Source organism: Eulemur rufifrons, chromosome 17 (genome assembly GCF_041146395.1).
Source record: "Eulemur rufifrons isolate Redbay chromosome 17, OSU_ERuf_1, whole genome shotgun sequence".
NCBI lineage: Eukaryota > Metazoa > Chordata > Mammalia > Primates > Lemuridae > Eulemur > Eulemur rufifrons.
In genome coordinates, this window is record NC_090999.1 from 5,249,574 (window position 1) to 5,268,966 (window position 19,393).

General features: G+C 47.2%; 2 protein-coding genes across 2 annotated transcripts in view; one reads left to right on the forward strand and one right to left on the reverse strand.

The window, feature by feature from the left end:
- Positions 1–3,884, forward strand: part of ADCY2 (adenylate cyclase 2) — a 369,183-nt gene extending 365,299 nt beyond the window's left edge. Inside the window, exon 25 of the mRNA XM_069492150.1 lies at positions 1,405–3,884. Coding sequence (XP_069348251.1) covers positions 1,405–1,557 — 153 coding nt within the window. The 3' untranslated portion in view covers positions 1,558–3,884. The remainder of the gene's footprint in view (positions 1–1,404) is intronic.
- A 2,065-nt stretch (positions 3,885–5,949) lies between these two features.
- Positions 5,950–18,897, reverse strand: CFAP90 (cilia and flagella associated protein 90). Its single transcript, XM_069492728.1, has 3 exons — positions 18,751–18,897; positions 9,809–9,925; positions 5,950–6,338 (listed from the first exon to the last, which is right to left on the reverse strand). The coding sequence occupies exons 1-3, from the start codon at positions 18,895–18,897 to the stop codon at positions 6,159–6,161; spliced, it is 444 nt and encodes a 147-aa protein (XP_069348829.1). The 3' UTR covers positions 5,950–6,158.
- Positions 18,898–19,393: the final 496 nt, after the last annotated feature.

Consider the following 19,393-nt stretch of genomic DNA (forward strand, 5'->3'; position numbering starts at 1 on the left):
TGCCGTCTGCCCTCAAGGCCCCCTGAGACTCTAGGCCCAAGGCAGCTGGCTCACGCCGCTGGCATGGCCCAACCCGGCCCCCACCACTGCGCCAGCCCCAGGCCACACCAAGACCAAACTTGTGTTGCAACACTGCTGTGTGGTTGACAAGCTGCCCAGCCCCGCCAAACCTGCTGGCACAGCTCTGTCCGCCACGTGCCTGAGGTGGGCGGGGTCTCTCAGGTGCCCCCCCCCCCCCCCCCGTGGCAGCCACGCCAGGTGGCCTTCTCTGACGAGGTGGTAGGAGATTCCTCCTCCACGCCACTTTTGCAGCTTCCGTAACTGTTCCCAGGGCTGTCTGTGAAACAGCTCCTTCCCTCCCGAGCAAGACCCAGATACTAACGGGGAGTCCAGATGGAGGAGCAGGTTACTGATGGGGGCAGGGCGCCCAGGCACCTCACCCATTCTCTGCTGGAGAAAACGCCTTTGCAGCTTCTCCGACACTCACGCAGGTGGGTCCCAGGCAGGCCCAGTCCCCCAAGGAAAGCACAGCACGCGCCCAGGCTGAGACAGCACAAGGCTCGGAACAGGACAGCACATCTCCCCTGTAGATGGAAACCATGCTACTCGGGCAGTTTCACTGCCATCTGACCATCCTAGACATGCCACAATGCAATGGCAGGAAATAAGGAATCATGTCACATCAGTGGGGCACAAGGAGGGGACCCCCCACTAGCATCCCCTGTCCATGCAGTGGAGTGAGGAAGCTTTTAAGACTCAACTGAGAGCGCCGTGCTCATACCAACGCTCGTACAAATTCCTACGGTTCTTTTAGTTTTAGTCTCTTTATTCATGTGCATCAAACCTGAAAGATGTGGGCCTTTGCAGGAGCCGATGCTGCTTTTTCTCAGGGTGTTTCTTCCATCTATATTACAGTCTGTCATTAATGTTTATTATTATTTCACAAAATGTGACATTCATGACAATTTGTAAACATCATACAAAATCCCACCCCTCCAGCATATTTTGATTTACTTTCTTTTTCCCAAGTCTCTCATATGTGAATACATAGTATTCAGGCAGTTGAAATCATAGCTGTATCAATTCTTTTTGGGGTGAAATGGCTCAACATGAGTCCACTGTCTCACGCATGATACCAATCACAGTAGCACCATAGTTTACTTAACCCTGGAGATTACTTGAAGTTTAAGTTGTTTCTGGATTTTGCTATCGTGGTACTGAATTCAACATTATTGTCCTTAAAAAAAACTTTTCTTCCTGTGTATCATTCTATCTACTAATTTCTCAGGAGTGGAACTACTGGATCAAAGAGCACGAAGCTTTTGTGGCTCTTTATCCTTGTGTCATACGGGTTGGATTAACCTGGGTACTAAACACATTTTCTTTTGTTCGTGTGGCTTCCAGGTCACCGAGGAAACGAGCCTCATCCTGCAGACGCTCGGGTACACGTGCACGTGTCGAGGAATCATCAACGTGAAAGGAAAGGGAGACCTGAAGACGTACTTTGTAAACACAGAAATGTCGAGGTCCCTTTCCCAGAGCAACGTGGCATCTTGAAGAGTGGCCTTCGTTGTGGCAAGAAGACTGTATTTTCGGGAAGGTACCACGTACTTTCTGACTGCAACTTTTGTCCCTGTTTTTGATGTGCGTGCTCTGTTCACATGTCCTATGGAGCCTTTGCAGACTAGTTCCTGTGACCCAGTGGCATACCGTTTGGTGTCTGACGTGTCCCCAGATTGTTCTGCCACTTGCACTGTGCTTACTCCTAAGCAAAAGGAAAAAGGAGCTCGTGTGATGGAAGAAAAGCATCCAGAGAACTAATAAAGAGGAGAGAGGTGAAACAAACAAAAATTCTTAAGGCAATAAAACTAGGGGGTGTATATTATCTTCTGGTGCATGTTCATTTCTGGAAAATATGGTAGCTCGCCAAACGCATCCGCTAGTCTGATATTCAAACACACAGTATTTGTGAATAAGTTGATTCTGTCACCCCACATGGAGTCTGTGCTCACTCATGGGTCCCGTTGCCAGTGGCCATCCGAGGGCCCCACTGGGACCCATGACTCTTGTCCCTTTGCTCTGTGTGTCTCATGCCAGCCGCACGTTGCCATCGATCACCAGGATTAGTCCTCACAGCTTAGGACCAGTTTTGTACCAAACTCGTCTGATGTTTTGATGCCATTTGTCTTTTGTAAGGTTAATTCATTAAAAGTTTTATGTACTTTGATTTATAGTGTCTGTATCTTTTATTTTCCTTTCTTATTTCTCCTGTGGTTTGCTGCAAAATTAAAGTTTGTTTCTCATCCATTCTCCCTTCTGACAGTTGTTTAAGAAAGAGCTCTCCAGAAGCCAATATTGAGATATTCTTAAATAATTCAGATCAGCACAAAGCGTGTGATGCAAATAGTCGATTGCACAGCTCTCTGGAAGGCTAGCAAGCGCGCTCGATGTATCTAGTGGTCTGATGTTAATTTTGGTATCTCCAGAGAACACTTTTAGGGAAAGAATATTTTAACAGTAAAAAGATTCTCTGTGAGCAACAGTAGCCCCTCCAACTACTGTGCTCCTGTCTACAGGAATGCCTTGCTAGAGCTACCAGACACAGCCTGCGGAACAGTAATTTGGCACCAGCTATGTAAATCAGTAATCACAATAATGCGAAGTAGAGAGAAGTGCTAAGCCCCACAAGCTGCCTGTTCTGAGAAGGCTGAAGAAGACACAGAGCCAATGTTTACGCATTTTTAAAGATAGAAGACCTAGAAGAATTTGTTCTTGTAAATCCAACACTGAAGTTGTTTATTTTTTTTTTCTTTTAACATAAAGAAATCATATTTTGCCAAATGGTGAAAAATAGAGCAATCGTGCATAATCCAATGTTTAAAAGCAAAACTGCAAATAACAGCCCTGTTGGGCAAACTTGGTTTCTTTTTATAGCTAAAGACAGGCATCTGTGAGAGGCAGAGCACCCAAATGGTCCCTTAGAGAGCAGTTCATTAGTGGGAACTCGAACTTGAGGCACAAGTGCCCAGTTTGATTCTTGGTTCTGATTTTTACTAGCTGTGTGCCTTTGAACACATCTCTTAACTCCTCTTGGGAGTGTTTTCCTCAATGGTAGCTCATGGGATTGGGTAGTGACTAAATGAGCTAATGACTAGAAGGGAACCTGCAGGTACCTGGGCTCACTCCTGCCAGCACATTCTCAGCGCAGACACAGCTGCTGTGCCGGGACTTGGACTCATACTCAGTTAAAAGTTCTTATCGAAACCAGCAACTGTCCTTCATCATGAAAGTATGAATAGAGCATGATTTGCTCAATTTTCTGCCTCAATCAGGATTTTTTTTAACCTGGAATCACAACTCAGCATTGGTCTTAATACACCTAAATCTCCAAAAAGATGATTGAAGCAAGAGAAATATTATAAGGGCATCTCTTTTCCCTCTGAAATCTGGACTAGGATGCCATACGGTTTTAGTGAGTTCAAACTGGCCTCTTGCATAATTTGAAAGTATGATCAGAGCATCACCTGGTGGACTTTTCCTCCCTTCCATTCTACAGTGCTCATCCTCAGGTCTCTTTAGGTCACCTGCCTTGGTGAAACCCACAGCTGGGTGATTCACCAAATTTACATAAACAGAATCCTTCCCACTCCTCCATGAGATGCACTGAACTTGGGTTTGTGGTAAACAGAACTCAAAGGAAGAACTGTTATTTCCCAAAGCTATATCACCAGTCTTACCAAACAATAGATTTTTAAAAGCAATCAGTCATTGTTAGAATCTACTGTGCAAAGCTCTCTGCATCTACAGGCCTCTTCAATTGTGGTCCCAGGCTAGCAGCATTGGCATCACCTGGGGATTTGTTAGAAATGCAAATTCTGGTCAGGAACAATGGCTCACACCTGTAAGCCCAACATTTTAGGAGGCAGAGATAAGAGGATTGCTTGAGGCCAGGAGTTCAAGACCAGCCTTGAAAACATGAGACCCCCCCCCATCTCTATAAAAAAAAAAGTTTAAATTAGTTGAGTGTGATGGAGTGCATCACACCAGTTACTCATGAGGCTGAGGCAGGAGGATCTCGAGAGCCCAGGAGTTCAAGGTTATAGTGAGCTATGCGCATGCCACTGCACTCCAGCTTGAGCAACAGAGCAAGACCCCGTCTCTCAAAACAAACCAAAATGCCAGTCAGAGGACTTGCAGTGTGCTTCATCATCCCAGGTTCTGTGCCATTGCTGTCAAGTAAAAATCCCTCCTCAAAGCTCTCCTTAACCTTCAGTCTTATAGGAAGTCTTCTCTCGTGAAAAACACCTTGAGTCCAGTCCCTTAAAACCCCAGAGTTTTAATATATTTGTTTAGAATGTCTGAGTTTTGTCATCAATCCTCAATGTTACTCTTTTATTCCCAATTCAATGTGCTTTTCCTAAAGGCAGCAACCACTCGCTTTCCTTCGCTCTAGATACATCTAATCAGGAAACGTCACGGACCAGTGGTGGAAATTTGATAAAGCAAAACACATTGCAGCTGGCGCAGTGGTGCCCACCTGTCATCCCAGCTACTCAGGAGGCTGAGGTGGGAGGAGGCTTGAAGCCGGGAGTTCAAAACCAGTCTGGGCAACACACCAAGACTGCAATCTCTAAAAATCATATTCTAATTAGTAGAAGACTATGTTCTGTTTTAGGAGATGACTTTAAACAGGCATTCATTTATTGGCTTCAAATTGTGAAAGTTAGGATGCCAAGAGAAATACATTTAATTTTCTCTTGCTGCCTAACAAATGTGAGCTCTTTTGAAACCTTGCCCGGTTTCAGCCCTGCTTTCTCAAAGTAAGTATACAGTAGAAGGTCAAGGGAGTAGGGTCCAAGTTAAGGGAAATGAAAATAATTTACTTTGGCAATAGCTTATTGCAGTCACAGATGCCTTGGCTTTGTTGAAATCAAGACTGAGTAAAGAGTAATGTATAAAAATTTCTATAACTCAAACTTTATATAATTTCTACTATGTTATCATAAATATGATATGCACCCAAAGGTATTCCAAATAAAGTACTGCTGTTTGACCAAAAAAAAAGTCACTTACACTGAAAAACTGTTTTTTTAAAAAATAAAGAAATATTTAGGAGTCAGCCTTGAAATTGTACAGAGCGTCCTCCTTGCAGATACAAAACAATAAAAACAGTAATGGAGGAATCACCACTGAAATTAATTAGATCACCTGCCCATTCACTGCTAAACTGTGGGGAATTTAAGCATGGGTGATGAGAGATGCTTTCTTCCAAGGGATCCATTCATTAAAAATATAGTTTATCTCTTAATATTTAGGTAAGTTTCATATTATCTCCAAAGTAAACATTTACAAGTCAGATTAAAAGCAAGCTGGGTAGTGTGCACAACTGTGCCTGTATCATGACTGTACTCATGGATTCCCACACAAACTCTTCTAGGTTTGGAAGTTCCACTTTAAAGGTAAGGAAATGTCAGCTCAAGCAGATGAAATGACTTGCCCTAGACCACATCGAGAAAATGCAGGAGCCCGAGTCTTTCCAGTCTCTTCCCCTGACCCTTGACTGCTTCTCCCTTGAGGAGTCACAGCCAGGATCCCTGGCCACTGAGGCCACCCATCCTTACTGGGGCTTTTGTTCCCAATTGTGCAGATCTCTGGAAAAACAAAAATGTAGTATCTAGGGTTCAATTGTGCCAAAAGGCAATTTTGATTATATCTCTCTTGGAGAAAGGAACTTGTGCAGGTTGTTTGTGTTATCAGGCAGTAGCAGTTTCCATAACTGTCCAGAAAAGCAGCTGCACACACTCCTGTTGGTGCCTCCCCCAAGAATCCTTGCAAATGTAGAGCCAGTGAACAAAACCAACCGGACCATTATCAAGTGGGAACAAAGCATGCATTTTATTTAGGTGCTCACAATGAATCAGTTTCCAGTATCATTTAATCTGAAATAATTTCAGATGAAAATCATCACATTAGCTATTCTTAATATGGATGAAAGGCATTTGGCCAGGCTCTTAACCAAGGCGGCCTCAGGGAAAGCTGCTTCTTTGTCCCTCCCACTGTCAGCATGCAAGGGAGGCAACAAAAGGGGAAATGAGGCTGCAGGAGCCCTCCTGCTTGCAGGGGGCGCCTGACATGCCGTATGGGCCACAGGGATCGCTTTAGGTGGGCTGGATGTGCCCAAAGCCCGCCCCCCTGAGGCTGGGGATGTCGTTATTCCTGTAGAAGTCGGCCCGCACGTGGTTGGCGCGGCGGTGGTCCCGGTTCAGCGGCTCAATGGGCTGATTGATGCGCCTTCCATAGACAGAGGACGAGAGCACGCCCACGGGCCTCTCCTGTTCCTGGTGAGGGTTATCAAAACAATTCACACGGTTGGCGTGCACAGCGTCACCTGCACGACTGACCCATCCCTCAGCCCTGTTCCGGGGCGCTCTCTCCCTGGGTCCCACCAAGGTGGGCTAAGCCGGCCCCTCTGCTAGGAACCCTCCGGTGTCCTCAAGTCGTTAGGAGGGAAAGGTAAGACCCTGCCCTGGGCGCCAGGTACCCCCTGGCTTCAGACCCCTGTCCTTGTCCCGCTCCTCCCTCCCTTGTCCAGGCCCCTCCCTCGGGCCCTTCTTCCCTCCCTGCCTCTGTTTCCCCAAAGGGACAAAGCCGCGCTTCCAGCTCACGGGCTTTGCTCCACCGCGTGCTCCTCTTGGTCACTGCTCTGCTCCGCTGCTGCCTGTCCCCTTGCCCCACCCAGGTCCCGGTCAGACAGCACAGGTTCCCCCGCCCGCCCCCGCCCCCTGCAAGTCCTTTGCACTTTCCCCATCCCCTGACATGGCGTTCTTTGCCTGCACACCACTAATCGCTGCCTGGAATTTGTTCTGACATCTTTGTCTTTTATTTTTTTCTTTCCTCCTTGGAATGTCAGGTATAAGAGGTCAGAGCTTTTGTCTTATTCCGTTTATGCTCAGTAATACATGGGAGGGGCTCAAAAAATACAAGTGGACATAAGTAACGCAGACCACATTCTTCTCACGAAAAAAGCGCTGAGTTCACTACCAACTGGGAGTGCATTAACGTGAACATACATAATAGAAAAACATCAATGTCCGGGACATAAATGGGAATACCTCACAGTACTCCATCACTTAATTTCATATCAAGATATAAAGGATTGTTAAGAGTGGCATGGTGGCATTCTTAAACAATAACGACCACGGGCAAAAATCCCATGATCCAAAGAGGAATCCCACCAGAAGGTTTGACATTATAATTTCTGTGTAATGTATAAAAGATTATACTTATTCAGCACCTGACTTTTAATAACGTGCTGTCCTCAGATCAGACTTTGTGAAGACAACGTCAGAGTTTGGAAAGGCAGCAGAGAGGTCTAACCAAACTGTAGGAGGGCCTAACCTCGTGCACACCCGTCCCCCTGCGCTGGTCCCTGCCCTCCTCGCCTGCTGAGCTGTGCTAGTTCAGGTGGCCACCCACCTGTGCAGCTGACTAGCATTTCAGGAAATGGTGGAAAGATAAAAGAGGAGCTGCACTACATGTGGTGGCTACGGTGGCTTGGTAGCTAAACCTGGGGAAATATTATTGTGTGTGCAATTTCATCCCTGGAAGACCAACTTTCCTGGAAGTCAGGACTCAGAGGGTAAGCAGAGACTTGTTCTATCTGTTGAAAAGAACATCTTAGTTTTGTTCTCCTTAAATTGTTAAATTCAATAGAATCAAAGAAATTAATATACACATGACATGACAGAATAGAGGGAACTACCATAGCAGCTTCATCTTAGCTTCTTGGCCCAGTAAGAGGAGAGCTGCATAAAAAAAGTTACATAAAGCAACTGAACACAATATTGAATATATATGTGTATATGCACACACACATATGCACATGTGCATGTGTACACACAATACACACATATAAACAAAATCATACAAACACACATATAACACACATACATACACATGTATATACATGTGTACAATATACACACGTATACATATACACATATACATTCATATATACACACATATATACACAGGCACACACATGTACACACACACATGGGCACAAACACATATATTATACATTTACACAAATACACATATATGTATATACACATATACATATACATACACACTATATACCTATGTACACACATATATACATATATACACATACAGTCATGCGCCAAATAACATTTTGGTCAGTGATGGACCACATATACAATGATGGTCCCATAAGATTATAATGGAGCTGAAAAATTCCTATCACTTAATGACATCATGCCCATTGTAATGTCATAGCTCAATGCATTACTCATGACTTTGTGGTGATGCTGGTGTAAACAAACCTACGGTGCTGCCAGTTATATAAAAGTCTAGCGCACACAATTATGCATAATATGAGGATTAGGCATAATAATGACTACACAAATTATAATAATAATGAACGACCATGTTACTGGTTTATATATTTACTATATTATACTTTTTATCGTTATTTTAGAATATACTCCTACTTATAAAAATAAGTTAACAGTAAAACAGCCTCAGGCAGGTCCCTCAGGAGGTACTCTAGAAGAAGGCCTTGTCACCATAGAAGATGACAGCTCCAAGCGTGTTATTGCCCCTGAAGACCTTCCAGTGGGACAAGATGCGGAGGTGGAAGACAGGGATATTGGTGATCCTGACCCTGTGTAGGCCTAGGCCAGTGTGTGCATTTGCGTCTTAGTTTTTCACAAAAAAGCTTACAGAGTAAAAAAAAAAAAAAAAATCAATAGAAAAATGTTTGTAGAATAAAGATATAAAGAGAGAAAATATTTTTGTAAAACTGTACAATGTGTTTGTGTTTTAAGCTAAATGTTAATACAAAAGAGTCAAAAAGTTTTAAAAAATTAAAAAGTTTATAAAGTAAAAATGTTATTGTAAGCTAAGGTTAATTTATTATTGAAGAAAAATGCTTTTTGTAAGGTAGGATAGCTCAAGTGTGCAGTGTTTATAGTCTACAGTGGTGTGCAGGAATGTCCTGGGACTTCACCTTTACTTACCAGTCACTCACTGGCTCACCCAGAACAACTTTCAGTCTGCAAATTCCATTCATGGTAAGTGCTCTCTACAGGTGTACCATTTTTTATTTTTTATACCATATTTTTACTGTACCTTTTTTATGGTTAGATATTTTTAGGTACACAAATACATATTATTGTGTTGCAGTTGCCTACAGTATTCAGTACAATTACCTGCTGTCCAGGTTTGTAGCCTGGGAGCGACAGGCTATGCCACATAGCCCAGGTGTACAGTAAGCTATAGTATCTAGGTGTGTGCAAGTACACTCTATGAGGTTTGCTCAATGACAAAATCGCCTACTGACGAATCTCTCAGAAAGTATTCCCATTGTTAAGTGGTGAATGACTGTACGTATACACACACACATACAAGCATACCTCAGAGATATTTTGGGTTTAGTTCCAGGCCATTGCAATAAAGCGAGTCACACAATTTCTTGGTTTCTCAGTGCACATAAAAGCTATGTTTACACTATATTGCAGTCTATTAAGTGTGCAATAGCATTATATATAAGACAACATACCTTAATTTCAAAAAAATTGCTAAAAAATGCTGACAGACACAAAATGAGCACCTGCTGTTGGAAAAATGGCACCACAGATTTGCTTGATGTAGGGTTGCCACAGCCCCTCAATTTGTAAAAAAACCCCAATATCTGTGAAGCACAATGTAGTGCAATAAGATGAGGTATACTTGTTGTATTTTTATAATCTATTAACAAGTTGTTAACATCCTCTCTTAATATTACCTCTTCGTTAACATGAAGTCCCAGGCTTCTTGCGTGTTCTCTGTCATCTCGGTGCAACCTCTGATTATAATCTAAGTTCCTCCTGAAAACACAGTCATAGAGGGAAATAACTCCTGTCTGGGAATAAAAAGAGAAAAAAAGCCATGGGTTTATTTGCAGGCTGAGCCACTGAGGCCCAATGGAGCACAGAAGCCGGTACTCTCCCCAGTGGAGACTAGAAGTGTATAGAGTTTCTCGACTTCGGTGAGTATGTGAGAGGAAAGGTCACCTCACCAAGCAGAACCGGCTGTGACCTGGAGCAAGGAGAAGCTCAAGCCCCCCCAGCAAGAGCAGGTTGCTGACAGGCCCAGGATGGAGCGAGGACATTCTCACAGCGCCTCGCAACTCTTTCTGGTCCCTTCTTGACAGAGGTGGTTCCCCGAGCTCTCCTGCTCTCTGACTCCATTGCTAGAACTCACACCTTTAAATAAAAATAATAAACTTGGCTTAGTCCCTTCTGAGCACTAGAACAAAATATCATAGACCGGGTGGCTTACACACAGATTTATCTCTCATGGTTCTGCTAGCTGAGAAGTCCAAGTTCAGGGAGCGGGCAGCCTTGTAAGTCAGGCTTGTCATTTGTGCTACTCCAGCAGCAAACCTAGACATGCTGTCTCCATGGGGTTTGGGAGCATCGAGTCTCTCACTTACACTTGGTTGGGTTTGTTTTGTTTTTTCCCCCAAATGATTTCCTCCAACGGCAAGACGCACAGGTGGAAGTAAGCAGGGAAGAGCTTGCATACGTATGCACAGTATGTTGGAAACACAGTAACGCCCATCCACACTGATCGCAGGAACTCAGAGCTCCTGGCAGTACTGGGAATAACTGTTTTATTACTTTCTTTTTTCTTTTTATAATCTGACATTGTGAACATAGTAATGGGAATAACTAGAGCGTAATGTAGCTTTAGCCGATTCTTTACAAATCCTTCGCAAATCATCCGTCCATGCAATACTCCGTGCTCCTGCTGGGGGAGCACACAAGTGGACTCAGATGTGGCTACTGTCCTCACTCAATTAACCACCTCGTAAGGGAAACAACAGCCTCTTTGAGAATCCTTATTTTAAGATTCCTAAGAATTCCAATGGCAATACGTGCAAGGTACTTACTCCACCACTGCTCAAATCCTGGTGTGCCTAAGTTCAGAGTCACTCTTTGTGGCTTCAAGGAGGGAGACAACTTCCAACCACGAGCTGTGGCTTCTGCCTCTCTGCCACCACTGAACATTTAATGAGTTCACCGGGCACAAGCATCTTCTTGTCATTGTCTTCCCTCTCACACATTCAACTTCTGGGTGTGTTCATGCCAAACTGCCCTTCATGTCTGCAGATGGCAACCTTCGAAACAGTCCATGTACTCATAGGCTTATTAAAAAAACCCCGAATCAATGGAGAGTTGATGAACTATTCTGCATTTAATACTGTGAAAACTGGCTAGCTATGTGAGTCTTCCCATCACATTATAGACAAAAGTAAGTTCTGGATGGATTAGAAAAATAAGTGAAAAAGAAAACCCACAAGGGACCTCCTACACATGACAACAATGGGAACAGTGTCACAAAGAAAATATCAATCACTTTAACTATATAAAAATTATACATTTGCCTATCAAATAAAATTAAAACTTTTAAAAAACCATTTTAAGGCATGAGAGAAATATCAGTTATCTTTAACATGCATAATGTTGGTGCAGAAGCTGACCTGCTGCTAGCTGGAAAATGCTAAGCAAACCCTTCCTGGGTGAGCCACCAGACTGCAGGGCCCTTCAGTGAAAACAAAGGAAGCGCAAGCACACCACCCACTCTGAGGGGACAGGAGAGGACAAATTCTGCAGAGGTGCATTCTGGCCTTCTGTGAGTAAAGAAAGATACTGCAGTCCAGACCTTTGAGGTTCAGCGCTCCTAGCCAGACCCCGTTGAGGCCAGCAGGCAGACAAGAGCAATAACTTGATACCCCATTACCACCAGGCCACCCCCACATACACGTAGTAATTTAAGGGGTGAGACAGTAGCTGGGCTCTGGATCATAATCCAGGTGTTCTATTGTCTCTGGAATACCTCCTGACCTCGCTGATCTTGTGCAGTGGGTTTTGGGGAAAACAGGTGCAGTCTGCAACATGAAGACATAGTCTCCAGGAACAAACCCCTGGGCGGTGGCCACACCCATGGTGGGAGGCACTCTCTCCTCCTGCACGCTGAGAACCTTGTGCCAAGGTGGACATTTCTGGTGGCCCTTCAATGCCCGCAGCCCTTCCTGCAGGTGACCAGCCTCGCCCAGATCTAGGGACAGCCCCACCAGAAGGGGAAACAGAGATCCTCCAGAAACTGCTCAGGCTTGAGCTTTCTTTTCCTGTGCAGGGCTTTTAACCAGGCCGGAAGCTTGTTTCTGAACTGAGTAAGCCCCCCTGGGGTTCTTAGACTTAGCCTGAGAGAAGACACTGAGGAGGGAAGAATGGACTCAAATCTGAACAAGAAAGAAAATGTGAATTCATTTTGTTTCCTATACTGATGAAACCCAGTATAATATGCAACTTTAAAGGGGAAAAAATGCCCATTTCTTCTCATTCTAATCTCCTAAAACACAATAAAATAACAGCTGTAAGCAGCCACACCTGCCTCACGATCCCAGGATCGGGTTCTGAGAGCCGACTACATCTGAGTCTTCACCAGGAATCTCAGTGCTGGTGGGTGTGGGGTGACCAGAACCTGAGACGGTTTTCCTCTGTGCAGATTTTGCATACTCAGAACTTATCAGAGGAAAAAACAAATTTTTCTATTACTGGAAAATAGGACAGAAAAAAATTCATCAGCAAGCAGGCAAGCCTCACTTAGAAATGTCACTGTCCATTTTGAATACCCAATCAAACTGAAAATCTATCCTTTTATTGGATTTTAATTATTAATCTTCTTTTTTGTTTTTCTTTTACCCCTTTATGGTTTTAAGCAAAATGATATTAATAAAAACCAATTGAGATTTAGATGCTATCACAAAACAGACCTTCTGGGTTTACTGGTATTTTGCTATTAAAATCCCTCAAGAGGCTGCCTCTATTTCACACACGATGTTCTTTTAAAGCAAAATAAAACAGAAAATATTTATTTCTCTCTTGTGATCTCTCCCTTCGTCCCTTTGCTAAAATGTAGCATGGCCTTAAGCCACTCTGAATACTGAGAAACCACTCTAGCCAGGAGTCCCTACCTGAAAGGAGACCACAGAGAACAGAAACAAACCCATTGTTTCAAAACCACAGCCAACACAAATGGAATAACAGAGGTAGGCACGAAGTACAGTGACACAAAAGAATGAGTGAAGGGCTACTGTTTGGGCTGGGGTGGGCAGTGGATGTGACTGACAGCGAGAGAGGAGACCGCACCACACCGCTGTGGCCAGCACTCCGGGGGACAATCTCTCCAGGGGCTATGGGTTGAACTGTGCCCTCCAAACATTCCTATGTTGAAGCCCTAATGCACAGAAACTCAGAACGTGACCTTATTTGGAATGGGGTCCTTGAAGATGTAGTTAAGTAAGATGAGATCATCCTGGGGCAGAGTGGACTCCTGACCCAGTATGACTAGTGTCCTTATTAAAAGCAGAAATGTGGACACAGAAGTGTGCATAGAGGGAAAATGACATGAAGACACATGGGGAGAAGACGGCCATCAAAAAGCCAAGGAGGGGCCCCTAGCATGGAGCCTTCCCTCACAGGCCTTGGAAGGAACCACCCCTGCTGACAACCCGACTTCAGACTTCCAGTCCCCAGCACTGTGAGACAATCAACTCCACTGTTTCAAGGCACCAAGTCTGGGGCACCCTGTGATGGGAAGTAAGAGTGGAGATGAAGCCAAGGTTACTGCAACGGGGCCAGAGACCTCACCTAGGAGCGCTGCTCACCTCCAGGTCAACTGAGTCGGCAGACCAGCTGGGTGGGTGACATGGCCCATATGCAATTGTCCTCTACTCCTCACTACACAGAGGACCAGTCCTCCCTGCTGCTCTAAGTTAGGTGAGGCCACGTGACCAGTTCTAACCAACGAACTATAAATTGAAGGAACATGTGACTCTAAGAGCCAGAGCCCAGCGACTCCTAAAGCTTCATGCTGAGATGACAGCAGCCTGTGTGGTGGTGGCTGGTGACTTTACCGAGCAGGGCCACGCTGCTGAGCCCTGTAGCTTGAGAATAAATTTTGTTTTAAGCCACCGAGGCTTTTGGGGTTGTTTGTTGCCGTAGCATGACCAGCTCATCGTGACTGATGCAAGCGGGTGCACGAGGAAGCAGCGCTGTTCTGCCAGCTCCAGTGCTCAGGGCCCCCCTGGAGCTGTGGGCTTGGGCTACGCCAGTGCCTCCTGCCAGCCTTTGGGGCTGCTCCTGACACACACGCGCACACACACACACACACACACACACAAACACATAATTGGGATAAGTTTTTGAGCAAACAGGGACCCAGGTCCTTTATTTTCTCCTTCCTTTCAGACCATTTGAAATGTAAATGCACCCTCCATCACGTCAGGTCGCTGGACAGTGAAACCGCACCTAGCACAGAGCAAGAGAAGCAACTAGATCCACTCTCACTCACGATCCCTGAGGAGGACGCTGAGGCCACGGATAACAAGACAGCAGATAATCCTACTGAGTGTATGAAGCTAATCTTGTAAATTGGTGATGTATCCGTTTGTTTAAAAAAAAACAAAACATTTTTTCCTTTATTCCTTCCTCATTCAGTCATGCAGTAGGTATTTCTGGAGCACCAGCTACAAGACAGGCACTGCTCTGATTGCTGAGGATGGAGCAGAGATGCCCTCATGGAACTCACATTTCAGTGGGAGGGAAAAACCCAATAAGACAATCAAGCAAAATATCTAGTGGGTTAGATGGTAATAGGTGAAAGGAGAAAGCTAGGCAGGGAGAGGGAAAGGCAATGCCTGTGGGGAGTGGTCACCATTGCACTGGGCCAGCCGCATTCTTACGGAAAGGCATGTGAGTTTACGAGTCTGCTGGATAGCAGAAAGTTGCCTGGCTCGTAACAGGTTGATCAGCCACTGAACGGAGTTTACCCTCCCCCACAGCCCCCTAGGAGTGGCAGGGTGTGTGGTGAACGAGCCTGGTGCTAACAGTGAAGCGGCTCGGTACAGGGGGGCCCGGGGAGCTGGTATCAGACACCCCCAGTCACCGGACACTAGCACAGGCTCTTGGAGAGTCCCCTTTGCCTGTGTCTTAATAAAGTGCCCGGCTGCACCTGCAAAGGGAAACTCAGCGACCGGCGGGTGGAGCTGTTAACGCACAAAGCAGCGGCCAGCCTCTGTGCCTCCCCCATACCTAGAGGAGAGTCAGCTGATCCCACCAAACTAAGTGGAGCCTTCAGAACAAAGCTTCGCTCAAGACAGAGCTAATCCACCATCCACCTCAGCACAAGGGAAAGCGTATTCTAAAACTGCTTAGGGTTTTTTTTTTTTTTTAAATATAGCTCTTAAACTTTGAGAAATTTAATCAAAACCTTCATAAAAAGGCATTGTCCTTTGACTCGGCTTTTCCATTTCACTAGCAGAAATGCTGCACAAGGCAGAAGAAGAAAAAAGCAATTTAAAAACATTATTGAACTGAATCTGCTTTGCTGCCACTGGAACAGTGTTTCACAGGGAGAGCCCAGGCTGCCAGAGCCCCCTAGGGAGCAGTCCAGGGGTTGATCACACTTCTGCCGGCAGCTTTAGATGACAAATGTGTCCTACGATTCAGGGGCATAACTGGGGCTTCAAGTAAGTGTGCAGCCTTCAGCGCTTCAACCCTGTGGGCTCCCTGCGGTGAGCTGCTTTAGTGGATTAAAAGCCACAGATGGACGCTCACATCATCCGCCCTCACCCGTGTTCATCTCTGACAGTGAGCGAGGGTCAGGGATCTGGGAGGTTGGCCACGGTGCTGGCACGCAACACTTAGCGAAGGAAACGCTAATAATCACCAACAAAAGCAAATAGCAATAACAGCTGTACTTACATTGGGCTTGCTATGTGCCATCTTACACGTATTAATTAAATTAATTCCCATAAGAGCTCTGTGAGGTCGGTCACGTTTGCCTCACAGATGGGAGGAGTGAGACAGTGTGTGCACCTTGGGCACGTCCTCCGCTAGTAAACGTGGAGCCAAGATGTTCACCCAGGATTCCTCAGCCTGTGCTACTAACTAAGCCCTAAACGAACTCCTGTAAGAGCGATACATGGTTATCAACTGAATGGAATAGTTGGCTCCGGCTGCTATAACAAAATACCATACACTGGGTAATTTACAAGCGGCAAATTTATTTCTCACAGTTCTGGAGGTTGGGGGGTCCTTTGGTGTTTGGTGAAGGCGTGTTTCCTGGTTTCCTGGTTAGAAGGCAACTTCTCACTGTGTCCTCACATGGCGGAAGGGGCAAGGGAGCTCTGTGGGGTCTCTTTTGTAAGTGTACTAATCTCATTCATGAGGGCTCTACCCTTGAACCCTGTTCTCTGCCCAAAGACCCTACCTCCTGATACCATCACCTTGGGAGTTAGGATTCCAATACAGTCATTTGGAGGGGCACAAACATTCCAATCAGAGCACTGACTTAAGAACTAATTCTGTACTGTGTCCACTCAGCTTAAGTGGGGCTTGAAATTATTTACAATGAATTTTGGTGCAGTTAAATCCTCCAGAAAACCTGTGATACAGAATTCACCCCCTTTATTCCAGACGATCTCAAGATCAGAGAATCAGCTTCTGGGGCCAAAAAACCAAGGGAAAGAGACACCAGGGGTGTGAAGTGACTGGGACCCCATCACTTGGAAGGAGATGAGGAGTGGGCCACAACTGTGCCCTTTTAATGCAGGCCTCAGTGAACGAAGCCTCTGGGCCAAATCAGCCAGCTCCCTTTTTTAATAAACAAAGTTTTACTACAACACCGTCTTACACCCATTTGTTAAGTATTGTCTGCTGTTATCCTACAGAGATGAGTCATTTTGACAGAGACCATGTGACGTGAAGAGCCTAAAACAGCTACTATCTCGCCCCTTACAGAAAACGTTTCCCACGCCCTGCTCTAACATATTACTGCCTTCTGGAAGGTAGGGGTGGAACTTAGAACAAATTAATGCAAAGTTGTAAAGACAGAGCCAGCGTAAATGTCCCCTTTTTTCCTTCTGTCCTTCCATGTTGCTCAAAGCTAAGCAGAAAGATACTATCAGATACAAGAGAAGCCCCTGGGAGCAGGCTGAGAGGTTCATGGTTGCCGTATTGGTTTGTTAAGGCTGCCAAGACAAAGCACCAGAAATGGGTGGCTTGAACAACAGAAATGTATTCTCTCACAGCTCTGGCAGCTAGAAGGATGGAACCAAGGAGTCACAGCCCTACTGAGGGCTGTGCAGAAAGGCCCTGTTCCAGGCCCCTCTCCTAGGCTTGTAGATGGCCGTCTTCTCCTCGTGTCTCCTCACTCCACCTTCCCTCTATGCCTGCCCGTTTCCAAACTCCCCCTTTCACAAGGACACCAGTCATATTGGATTAAGGCCACCCTAAGAACCTCACTTCAATTTGATTACCTCTGTACAATTCTATCTCCAAATGAGCTCACTTTCTGAGGTACTGGGGATTAGAACTCCAAAATACAAATATTAGGGAGACACAGTTCAGCCCACAGCATTTGTCTAAACTACAGTGATTGCTTCGGTGGGTAAGGCCACGCTCCACAAGTGCTCTTACACTTGACGTGTGGCACGTACACCAGTGTGCCTGACCTGATGGGAATGGGGATTGATTTGGGCTCTGGGATTGGGGGGCAGGAAGAAGGATGGGGAGGAGGCATTTTGCAGGAGTACCTTAACACCAGGAGGAACGACCTCCTTCCTCCCAACTACCTGGTTAATCTATGCCCTTCTCTGGGCACTCATGCCACCAGGATAGCTGGGATCTGAAAGGCCTGTGCCAGTTATCCCTACAGGCCCAGGGATTCAGTAATGATGCTTCTCTCCTGCCCCCTGAGCAAGACACACTGGGGTCAATCAGGAACAATGGCGAGAAGAAAGGAATAGAAGACCCCTGACCAGTTTTGAATTTGCTTCTTTTCCCGTTTTTGGCCGCTGGCGGGAGGTGCACAGTGTATGGTGGCCTTCCCAGGAAGCCAACGGCCCGAGGACCAGGCCAGATCTAACGACCCCTTCCAGTCCAGCTCTCCCTGCAGGCGGCTCGCCAGATCTTCCTCCTAGCTTTCCTCGGTTTGCAGGCGAGCACAGCGTTTTCCGCATCCTGGATCATCCGGGCATCACGGCTGCCTGAGCTTGTTTACGCTGCCACCTGGGCCTGCAGCAGACAGACCCCAGAGGGACCCATGCCGGCCAGGCAGGGCTGCCCCGGGGTTCCCGCGACCCTCCGCCAGATCCCGGGCAGAGGCTGTCACCTCGCGGTCCTGGTAGTAGCCACTGTGCTTTTTAAAGGTCCAGCTCCTAGCGGTTTCCCCTCCCTTCCCAAAGAGCACCCCTCCTTAAGCCACCGCCCGACTGGCCCGAACGCCAGGTCCCTGCCGAACATTGCCCGCCCCCTCCGCACATCCCTACTCCCAGCTCCTGGTCCCAGCAGAGCGTACCCCTTGCGCACACCCGCTCCGCCCCTGCCCGTCCTCGTTCCCCAGGGGTTCGCCCCTCCACCGGTGCTCGTGGTAGCTGGATACTTTGGGGTCCAGGCGTCTCGGTGGGAGGCCGCCCTCCCTCTCGTCCCGGTCGCCCTTGCAGCCCCCTTAGTCCCCGCGCGCCCCGCCACGGCCCCGGCCCCCTCCTACAAGCCAGCAGCCCCACAGGGCCCGCCCCCCTGGAGCAGCCCTGTCCCCAGGGTCCCTAGCCGACGGAGAGCCCCTTCTCCAGGGCCCGCTCGGGTTGTGAACGCAGCCCCCGCAGCCCCCGCTCACCTGGCCCTGGCGGTAGAAGTAGCTGTGCTCCTTGGGCTCCACGCGCCGCGGCGGGATGTAGCTGAAGCCCGACAGCGCCGAGATCGGCGTTGACCGGGCCCTGCCCCGCAGCGTGGCGGCAGTGATCTCTTCTTCGTCGTCCTCCATGTCCTCCGGCCCAGGGCTCTCGCCGCGCCGCGGTCCGTACCGCCCGCCCGGGGCCCAGTCGGAGTCCGCCCGCGCGCTTCTCCAGCCCGCGTTCGGCCCGGCGCCCGCGTTCGGCCGTTGGATGGAAACCGCGACCTGGCTACTGGGAGCTGGGCCTAGAGGCGGCCGCGCTGGGGGTGGGGGGGCTCCGCACCTCCGGCCAGCCATCTCGGGCCACACCTGAGCCTGCCTGCCTTCTGCCGCGGGAGGCGCTCAGCTGCTAATGCGGCGGCGTGCCAGGTTCCGGGAGGAGAGGGCGCGGGGACCACCCATTGCCAACCTACTTCCGTTGCGCCTGTTTGAGTGGCAGTCAAGGACCGAGCTCCTACTATGTGCCAGGAGCTGAAGACACAGCCTAGAACCTACAGCCCCGGTCCGCAGGGAGCTTGCACAATTTGCTGGCATAGACAGATGACAAACGTGAAGACAACCTGCAGAGGCTCTAGGGCAGCGCTGT

Coding starts and splice junctions, on each gene's coding strand:
- CFAP90 (XM_069492728.1), bottom strand. CDS start 18,897: ATGGAGGACGACGAAGAAGAGATCACTGCCGCCACGCTGCGGGGCAGG. Junction 9,926..18,750: donor ACTTCTACCGCCAGGGCCAG/GTGAGCGGGGGC, acceptor TTTTATTCCCAG/ACAGGAGTTATTTCCCTCTA. Junction 6,339..9,808: donor GACTTCATGTTAACGAAGAG/GTAATATTAAGA, acceptor AACCCTCACCAG/GAACAGGAGAGGCCCGTGGG.